The sequence below is a fragment of the Rhinolophus ferrumequinum genome, chromosome 10 (genome assembly GCF_004115265.2).
Source record: "Rhinolophus ferrumequinum isolate MPI-CBG mRhiFer1 chromosome 10, mRhiFer1_v1.p, whole genome shotgun sequence".
Classification (NCBI taxonomy): domain Eukaryota; kingdom Metazoa; phylum Chordata; class Mammalia; order Chiroptera; family Rhinolophidae; genus Rhinolophus; species Rhinolophus ferrumequinum.
The window spans coordinates 53,102,657-53,112,794 of NC_046293.1; the positions used below are offsets into that span (position 1 = coordinate 53,102,657).

The 10,138-nt window shown below is 47.9% G+C and overlaps 2 protein-coding genes across 3 annotated transcripts in view; one reads left to right on the plus strand and one right to left on the minus strand.

Moving 5' to 3' along the window:
* Nucleotides 1–2,344, minus strand: part of CSAD (cysteine sulfinic acid decarboxylase) — a 23,834-nt gene extending 21,490 nt beyond the window's left edge. Inside the window, exon 1 of one of the 2 annotated variants that reach the window (XM_033116786.1) lies at nt 2,218–2,344. The gene's annotated coding sequence lies outside the window, so the exon portion shown is untranslated. Of the gene's footprint in view, nt 1–1,889; nt 2,004–2,217 lie in introns of those variants that run through there. The other variant, XM_033116785.1, reaches the window with a different exon arrangement.
* ZNF740 (zinc finger protein 740) lies at nt 2,185–10,010 on the plus strand. Its single transcript, XM_033116789.1, has 7 exons — nt 2,185–2,323; nt 3,172–3,483; nt 5,769–5,918; nt 6,257–6,346; nt 6,796–6,919; nt 7,224–7,342; nt 8,320–10,010. Exons 2-7 carry the CDS (start codon nt 3,475–3,477, stop codon nt 8,407–8,409), a joined length of 582 nt encoding a protein of 193 aa, XP_032972680.1. The 5' UTR covers nt 2,185–2,323; nt 3,172–3,474; the 3' UTR covers nt 8,410–10,010.
* Nucleotides 10,011–10,138: the final 128 nt, after the last annotated feature.

Here is a 10,138-nt window from a genome sequence, read left to right on the forward strand (position 1 = left end):
TTTCAAATATTTTCCCATAGAGCATAACTTTTGCTCTGGAAAAAAAAAGTTGAAAGATAAATGAAAATCTACGAGAAAATACTTTAAATGCATATGATAAATAAGAAGTTAATATAACATAGAGAAGATTTCCACCAGTCAATAAGAAATGATCTACTTTTCTCCGTAATGGGCAAACGATATGAACAGGCAGTTTACAAAAACAATTAAAATGGTCAAAAAACAAGAGATATTCAATTTCACTATTAATGACATGCAAATTAAAACAATGAAATTACTATTTTTCACCTATCAAATTGGCAACTGGATAAAAATTCACAGCATCCATTATTGCCAAGGTTTAGGAAATGGGGACATTAACACATGGTTCTGAGTGAGGGTATAAATGGCTACAAACTTTCGAAACCCAATTTCACAGAATCTATTAAAATTTAAAATATACATATCCGATCTACAAATAGGATAGATAACTATGTAAGATGCTCGTTATGGCACCGTTTATAAAAATAAAAAAAAACCCACTGGAACTCACCTAAATGTTCATCAGGATGGGTCTAGACAGATTAAAGTATAACCATAACTTGGAATACTATGAAACAATTAAGATATGAACTGACTTAGATGTCTAAAACCTACTGTGTGGGGCCGGCAGCATGTCTCAGTTGATTGGAGTTCAAGTTCTCAACAAGGGTGCGGGTTCAATTCCCACATGGGATGGTGGGCTGTGCCCACTGCAACTAAACATTGAAAATGGCAACTGGACTTGGAGCTGAGCTGTGCCCTCCACAACTAGACTGAAGGACAATGACTTGGAGCTCACCGGCCCTGGAGAAACACTGTCCCCCCAATATCCCCCAATAAAATTAAAAAAAAAAAAACCAAAACACTGTGTGGTGCACTGTAGTTGTTCAATAAATATGTTCTGACCGAAAACAAAATTTGTTGTATGAACATAGAAAAGGCCTGGAGGTATATATACCAAACTCATAAAAATGACTACCTTCAGGCACATGGGATAGTAGAGGGGAAAACTAAACATTTTTGCCTTTTATTCTTTTGCGTTGTGTGGATTTGTTAAAATGAGTTACTTTTTTAAAATTAAAGACATTTCTGATGATTCTCTCTTTCCATTTTATCCCAATTTTATGATGAGCCTAAGAGCAGAAGCACTTGCTGTCAGTGGCTCCAACTTGGAAAGCTCAGGAAAATGAAACCTGTGTGAAAAAAAGTGGCTAGGAATTCTTGTCTTCTTTCATAAAGATTTTTTTTCTTTTGGTATCCTTAATTCACAACCTGATAGCACCTACAGCAGAAGCTGGGACCTAAATGGAATGGACATTTCCTTCCACAAAATGCACTTCACATAGTACCTCTTTAGTAGGACCACTCCCTAATTGGCAGCTAAAGTTGCGAGTAGTATTTGAAAAAAGGCTCAAGTTTCCATTTTCCTAATTCGGCCAGGCCCAGGGGCCATCCTGCAGAAGCCAAGTCTCCAAGGAGACTAGTCTACTGAGGGGAGTCCTACGGTATTTTTCAAGCGAGGCTACTGTTAGACGCTGGCGAGCCTAGAATAAACGGGGAAACGGTATAACCAGACCAGCCTCGGCGTGCGTGGAACACCGCTAGGGCACCCATTTCCAGATTGGGGCTGAGTGTACACAGCAAGAGTGTGCAAAGAAAGTTAACTCCTCTCCCAGCTAGCTAACTGGGGACCCCAAAATCTGACGATCTGGGCCTGATGGAAAGCTCCGGTAAAGACAACCTCGGTCGAGTACGAATTGTTCCGGCTCTATTTGGGGCTCCAGGCTCAGAAGCGACAGGGAGAACAGAACGTGCACGAGTTAGGAGAGTGATGGCCCTTTTTCCAAGAGTCTTATTAACTAACTCACATAGGAAAACCTCTCAAACAGCACTCAGCTCACAATCATTTCGGGCCCTTCGTTCCTGCCCTCAGTCAAGATGGCTGCCGGGGCTCGCTTGCACCACGGCGCATGCTCCATACGGCCGCTCCTCCTTTTTCCCCCGTCCTTCCGCGCGACGGCACTGCCCACTCAACTAGCTGTACCCCGCTTCTGGTGTCTTCGGCCTCACCCACTTTCTGGCTGCCCCCGCCCGTCCCGAGCCCGGAAGTGGATATAGCTGCCTGGCGGAGAGGACGAGGGGGAGGGAGAAGTGCTTCCGGGGAAGCGGACCCCGGGTTGGTGTTTGTAAACTTGCCTCGGTCCCGGCGGGGGCAGCGGCAGCCAAGGGGTTGGCACGGTGTGCTGGGGCCTGGAGGAGGCGTCGCGCGGCGGGGGACACAGCGGGAGGCCGTGCCTGGCAGGTAGGAGCACGCCCCAGGGAGCGCAGCGTCGTCCGGGCTGAAGGCAGCGCTTCAGCAGCTCGCAGGCCGTGGGACGCCGCGCGGGAAGGGGGAGGGGAAGGGAGGAGGGGCGCGTGGCGAAAGGAGGGGGCTCGCCGGGGAAGGGAAGGGGCAGCGCGCGCGCACTGCCCCGCGCCCGCGCGCCCGCCGCGTCACCGGCCGGGGAGAGGGGGGCTTGCTTGGAGGGACGCGGACGCGAGCACGCACCTTGCGCGCTTCTCGGCGCTCTCCGGCTCTCCGCAGGGTTTGTGGAGTGGGCTCAGTGGCTGGTTGGCTGGAGGGAGGGAGGGAGGGAACGCGCTGCGCCGGGCTTCGCTTGCCTGCCTTCCACCTCCGCAGCTAGTTTTCGTACCTTCGGGCAGACTCGAAGAACCCGCATATGTGGCCCGAGCCGATGCGCACTGCCAGTCCGGTTTCTGCCTGCTACCCCAGCGCCCAGCGATAGTCCCTGAGCTTTTCTCCTTCCCAGTCCTGACCACCTTAAAAAAGTGCGAGCTTCCCGGGCGGCCCACTGGGGCACAAAAGCCCCGAAAGGCCTCCGCTCCCTTCTTGCATTCCTAAGATGGCAAATATCAAGCAGTTGGCCTGTTGCAGTTCCTCCCTAAGAGACCACCAGTTACTTTTGCTCTTGTTGACTGCCCAAGAGAACAGTTTCTTCTGTTGACCTAGAAAGATCACTCTGCTTGACTAATGTCCTCTTTATGAGCTTCACAGAGAGCTCCTGGCAAAAAAAAAAAAGTTCAGCTCACTACAGGTTGCATGGCCTGAGGATGTGGCACCCAACAGTCCATCTCCCTTTCTGGTTTCAGGTTTCTGAAACAGATCGTGAACTTCATCAAGAGAATCAGTTGGAAAACCAAGACTGGCAGACCCTTTTTCTTCAGACAATAGGCAGGAGCCAGAGTCCAGGGATTCTTGGAACATCAATCTTCCCTTTGGAGCACACTAAGTTATATTCGAAGACAAAGGGAGTTCAATATGGCAGCAGGACTGAAGGGACATGAAGGAGTTGTTACAGTGATTTGGTGACAGTTCTTCAAACAGCAGTGTCTTAAGGAAAGGTGGATCAAGAAACTTCTGAACTTTGGGGTTGCATTGAGTGAGAAATCAGCATGGCTCAGGTAATAAGCTCTGGAGTCCTCCTTCAAGATCGCTGGGAAGCGTGTTTGCAGTTTCACTCTTCAGTGCTGTCTTAGTCAACATATTGACCAGCCCAGTAAGCCAAGCTCTGTATTAAGCAACAGGGGGAGGTCTAGAGGAAGGAAAGGAGACAGGCCACAGCCCCTGCCTTCAGGGAGCTTCCAGTCAGATGAAGGAGGTAGGCTATGCTGCATCAGGCACTGATGAGACATTTGCAGAGCACCCGGGTACTCAGTTTACACTTGGTACACTAAGTGCTGAGGGACGTGAGGGAGGGAACAGTCTTGTAGGTGCTTCATTGGTTTTTTTCCAACAGGAATTTATTGAGTTCCTGTTACATGTAAGACATTGTGCTAGGGATACAAAGTGAATAAGATTGTCCCGGTCCCCAGCAAGTTTCTAGACTAGTTGTGTTAGGATAGGGGGAGCTGGAGAGACGGGGAGATGGAGAGGCCCTTGCATAGTGGCTGACTAGTAGTAGACACTCAGTGAGTCTGTTGAAGGAATAATTGAGGTATGTACATTGCCCAGGAGAGAATGATATTTCTACCTGGTTGTAAAAAGAAGCTTGAAGGATGGCTAGGATTTTGCTAGATGAACAGAACAGGACATTCAGACAGGGAGAGCTGCATGGGCAGAGTAAGGGTGGGATGAGGTTGGGAGCATGTCGTTTGTTAGTTAAGGAGGAAAGGATTTAAGTGGATGCTTAGGAGGATAGGGTAGGTAGTGATGGATGGAAAAGTTAGGGTGAGGGAGTTGTTTCCTGGAGAATTCAGTGGCATAACTAAGGGCCGTTTATGTCTTGCTAAGGAATTAGACTTTATTTTATAGAGAATGGGACCTCTCTGAAGAATGGTAAGCAGCAAAGTGACGTTAGCTCAGTGTGCTTAGAAGGTTATTGTCATTGTGGGTGTACACGATGGATTGGAGAGACAAGATGACCTGATAGGGTATTGTCATCCTCTGGCTTGGAAAGCTGTGTGCACGCATCCCCAGAACTTCTCCCACCTTACTTCCTGGGACCCTCACCTACCAGTCTCACCAGGATGACAACCTGATTAGAGTGTAATTGGCTTTCTTCCAGCTGCATGCATAGCTTCCCCCTTTCCATGCAAAGTAGGAGTCCTTTAGTTTCTTCTTTTGTCTGTTTGCATCCCATTTCACAGCATCATGTTCACGCTTGTTCTGAAAACACTGCTTTGCACCAGTCACTAACTTTGTATTGGGTACTACTAAGCATTTTACATCCTAGTTTAATTCTTAGCAACCCTGTGAAGATAGATACTATGATAAACATTTTGCATTTAAGGAAACTTAGCTATAAAGAGGTGGAGTCATTTGCCCAAGATTATATAATGCAAACAGCAGAGCTAAGTTTTTTTTACCTCCGGACCTTTCAGTCCAAAGTCCTTGAAGGTGAGAGAAGGGGTTCCAAGATACACTGATCACCTAAAAGGAATTTATACATCACCTGTGGAAGTTTGCTGACCACCTATTTTCTAAAAGATTTTCAATAAGAAAAGTATATTCTCTAGTGCTGGCTAAACAAAGTCAGTTTGAAGAATATAACAGCGAAAAGAAGAAATGTTCCTAAATACTCCTTGGTTAACTATTTGTAAACTATGTGTAGAGCAGGGAATGTGAAAAAATATGGAAATGCACACACATAAATGGCCTGGTGGGTCAAGAGAAATTGTATATTCAACTCCAAAATCCTTCCCCGTGGTTTAGTTTTTGTATGTTATAATTAGTAACACTTAGGGAATTTAAAATCTGAAGAGAGAAATGACCTAATTTTACTGATAAACATATTTGTGGGACCTGATAGAATATATATTTGGCATCAGTGAGGTCTGCCCATCACAAATGGGCTCTGTGAAGCTGAGTGTCGTTGAGAAATGAAGACGGAAGTTCCCTTAGAAAACTCCCATTTCAGTGGGTCAGCAGGACGGACCCTCATGCCTACTTACGAGGCCTAGGAATACTTCAGTGTAATATAGATACACACGGTGTACCTAGCACAGTGCTAATGATAAAAGTGTCAGTAAGACTTGATTGTTCACTTGATCCGTATCTAAATGATGGATAACAAAATAACTAGTTTCTAGTAAGATTAGTTCGGGAGCAGGGTTTCAAAGTGAGGAGGGACGCTCCCTAGAGAGAAGCAGTTTGTAGCTGGGTGTAAAAGGTAGTTCGGTAGAGGATGGCAGCCTGTTTTTGCCCTGCCCTGCCAGGTGACCTGACACCTCATCTCCTTTCAACTTAGGCAAGTCTCCTGGCTTGTGAAGGCCTAGCAGGTGTGAGTTTGGTTCCCACTGCAGCCAGCAAGAAGATGATGCTGAGCCAGATTGCCAGCAAGCAGGCCGAGAATGGAGAGCGGGCAGGTAGCCCTGATGTGCTGAGGTGCTCGAGTCAGGTACAGCGCTTGAGTCCATTGCGGCACCTGGGGGTTGGGTAGCCCAAGCTCTCTGCCAGGGGATGCCAAGCTGCAATGCTTCAGTGCTTGTTTAGGGAAGTGGGGAAAAGGGATCCAGCTGGGGAATGAGTGAATATGGGTATTTTAGAGAGCTAAGGAAGGTCTTTACTGTACCTACAGCCCCTGAAGACAGAGTATTTGGAGAAGAGATGGATGAACATGTTTTCTAAACCTTTAGGCAGATGGGTTACTCTCATTAGTTGCCCGAAAGCAGCATTTGGTGTCCTGTCTTGTGTTCTGAGATGGACTGTGAGTTTAGATTTGATTTGTATTCAAAGGGCCACCGAAAAGACAGCGATAAGTCCCGGAGCCGCAAAGATGATGACAGCTTGGCTGAGGCCTCTCATTCAAAAAAGACTGTTAAAAAGGCAGGTAATGGGGTTATCCCAAACTGATACAGTTTAGTAACGGGTTAATCCACTTTCTTCACTATGGCTCAACCTGGAGCTTTCCCTGGATGTTTTGGTCCCTCACAGCCAGTGAGCATGTCACCCTGATTTCCTCCAGAGACCACTTTAATAGTTGATCTGTGCCCTCTGTGGAACATCCTTGCTGAGAGTTAGAGGACCATGTCCCTGTGGCAAAGGGACAGGCAGACTCCCCCTCAGATCCCATTCAAAGTGTTGAGTGGAACAAGGCAGGTAGCTTACCCATCCCAGCTCCTTCCTCAGAGGGTCTCTGAACTCTTAAGGGATATGGGAGATGACAGTATCTGAGGGGCTACTTTGTCCAGCAGCTGGAAATAGACCTTGAGTAGAATAGGGGCAAGAAGGGGGCAGAGAGATAGCCTCGTGACATGCCTGATTGTTGCCCCCAGGTGGTGGTAGTGGAACAAAATGGTTCTTTTCAAGTAAAGATTCCCAAAAATTTTGTTTGTGAGCACTGCTTTGGAGCCTTTAGGAGCAGTTACCACCTCAAGAGGCACATCCTAATTCATACTGGTAAGTCTCTTGCTCGTATTCAAAGCGGGAGAGTAGGTGTGTGTGTGTGTGTGTGTGTGTGTGTGTGTGTAGTTTTTGTTGGGGTTATTTTAAAGGGTAAGTATTAGAAATAGGGTAAGAAGGTCAGTGAATGAGGTAGAGTGCATGGCTCTGTATCTAGTGTCACGGAGACCAGCAACTTTGGGTACCCTTCCCCATTAGGTGTCTACACATTGCTAAAAATTGAAATTTCTGGGAAATACCTAGAATGGGGTCCCTGTCATGTATACGTCCTGACATGAACTTCTCTTTGCACCTGGGCCAGGTGAGAAACCATTTGAATGTGACGTATGTGATATGCGCTTCATCCAGAAGTATCATCTGGAGCGTCACAAGCGTGTGCACAGTGGCGAAAAGCCCTACCAGTGTGAAAGGTGTCATCAGGTAAGCTCACAAGTCATCCGTCCACCCACACACACAGATCTTTCCTTCCCCAAGAACCAGGGCCAGCCCTCACTTCCTGCCTGACAAGGGCTCCCCTCATGTTCCTGGCCATGAGCGAGTTAGTACGTCAAGGTGAGGTGGATCGCTCTGGCCTTATGCAGCTGATCGTGGGGAGGGAGCACTAGGAGGATTGTAATGATAATAGCATCTTTTAAGGTCTTACTCTACGTCAGGTACCGCGAGAGCATACTTGACATAGATTATTTTATTCTCACACTAACTCCATAAGGTGGCTGTGTTGTCCTGATTTCACATATGGGGAAACTGAGGTTCAGAGATGTTAAGCTTCCCAAGGACAAAGCAAATCAAGGGCAGAGCCAGGATTCAGTGGAACTTCAGACCTGGTGCATTTTGGAGGCAGAGATGTAACTTTATGCTGGGGGGGTCAGTATCTGATCTGATGAGAATGTAAGAGCCTCAGGACCAAGACAAGAACGAGATGAGAGATGGTAACAACTACCACCTGGACACTTTGCTAGGGCTCAGGCTTTGCTCAATGCTCTCACACTGAATCTTCACAGCACTAGAATGAAAGCTCCATAAGGCAGCCTTTGTCCCTCTGGTTCTCCGCTCTCTGCAGCCCCAAGAACTGTACCTGCCTTGAGATAGATACTCAATAAATATTTGATGAATGAAGCAGCCACACTGTGAGTAGGTACTTTTAGCTCTGTTCTACAGACGAATGTACAGATTCAGGACTGTTAGATAACTTTCCCAAGATGGCACTGCTGCTTAGTGATAGAGCCAGAATTCAGACTCCAAACCTGCTTGTTCTTACCACTGTGCATTCGTGCCATCTGTGAACGTGCTGAGGTGACATAGAATGGGTCGTGTGCTTCCTGTTGGGGGAAGACAGATCTAGCCAACAGGTAGCTAAGTTTCTCCTCTCAGGCACTTAACCTTCCCTTTCTTCTCAGTGTTTTTCTCGGACAGATCGATTACTCAGACACAAACGGATGTGCCAAGGGTGCCAGTCCAAGACTTCCGACGGGCAGTTTTCTCTATAGGTGCAAGGGGTCCTGGGTGGTGGGAGTGATCAGAAGAACCTACCGAAGAGCGCACCCTCTCTGGTCTGATGGTCCCACCACCAACCCGTGTGTACCTGTCCCCTCCTGGAGGAGTGGACCCAGGAGACCAGAAGAGTGCATCAGGGGACAGTGGCCCCAGAGCCTCAGCTCTGTAAATAATCTGAGACTATGAGTATCTCGGGGAAGTTCCTACAGCATTCCTGGGTAGGGAAGCTAGTCCCTGGACCCTTGGCTGAGGTCATAGATGGGGGACTCAAGTTACAGGACCAAGACTGAAGTGTGGCTCCCACAACCTTGGACTCCAGCTGGCAGCTGAAATGGAAAAGATTGGGGAGAGGGATTTGTTTGTTTGTCCTGTTCTTATTTTTGTTTATCCAAAAGCAATTTCAGCAGGTACACTGTGTATACAGGTAATCTGGAGGCATAGAGTCTTGGTCAGAGGGACTGTGGGTAGTCCAACCTTTCCCCCAAATTGAGTTTTTAGTTGCAATTGATACTCAGTGTTCCACAGCCCTGCCCCTCACCTCCTGTTTGCAGGAGAATAGGATGGGGGGTGGCAGTTGAGCTTACTCTGGCCTCCTTATACACTGTAGGGACAAAAGGAAGAACAGTAGGAGGAGCAGACGAGGGCTGGATCCAAGAAGAGTGGACAGGTACCTCTGATTTCCTCCGGGGAAGAGGAAGAGTTGTGCTCCTGGGTGTGACAGTGGCCCATAACACACTGGTACTGATGGGGTCAGCTCAAGTGCCTTGTGGAGGAAACTTGGGTGAGAGTGGCCGTGAAGCCCTTTCCTTCTCTCTTGGGGCCGTTGGTCTCGGATATAGTGTGTGGCTACCTCGCTGCCATGGACTCCTAAGCCAGACGCGTTGAGTGGGGAGTCATGGATATGAAAGTGGGTTCTCTCTCCTTGTGCCCTCTTAGGAACTACCCAAACCTAGTCCTAAGTTGAGTAACAACTGTTGAAGAAACAAAGGAATTTGGTGTCCCCTGACGTGACTGTTGAGCAGCGTGCGCTGTTCTCCCTGCCCAAGTCCTATCACTGTATTCAGGGAGGAGGTAGGGGTCTGGCCTTGGGTTCCAAAGAACAAGATCTTGGCTTCCTTCTTGATGGCCATCCCTTCCCAACAAATTGGGGGTGAGGGTGCTGGGCGCTGCAGAAAAAGGACTGAGGAAGAAACCTAATGTAGGTTTTATTCTTAACGTATTCTCTGCTCCAACACCACCACCCTATCCAGCCTCACAAAAGTGATCAGGGTGTGCGTGCGTGCGTGCGTGCGAGTGATGTGATGTGAGCATGTTTGTATGCTTGGAGATGGCATATTGAGCCAAGCCCTTCTCTGGCCCCCTCCTCAGGAGGATGAGCATAAAGCCTCTCCCTGCCCCAAACTTGAAGGGTGCTTAAGGTTCCCGCAGGAGCTGAGGAACTCCATTTAGGGGACTGGAGGGCTTTGTTTTCGAGGGGTTTCTCTAGATTGATTCAACAGGATAGCGGTTACAGTGTTTCTAACCCAAGCTAGAGGCTTGTGAACATGAATTTTCTTAAGTGAAATAAACCCTCTTTCTTCCTGCTAAGGAAAGATCCTTATGGGAGGTTCTGGGTTTGTGGCGTGTGTTCTGTCGCCTGCCCGGCGGGGTGCAGAGTAATCGTGGACACTTGGTGAAGCTGACCAGGCTGTCAGTGGGGATCTGAGGTGGCCGCCTCTAGGA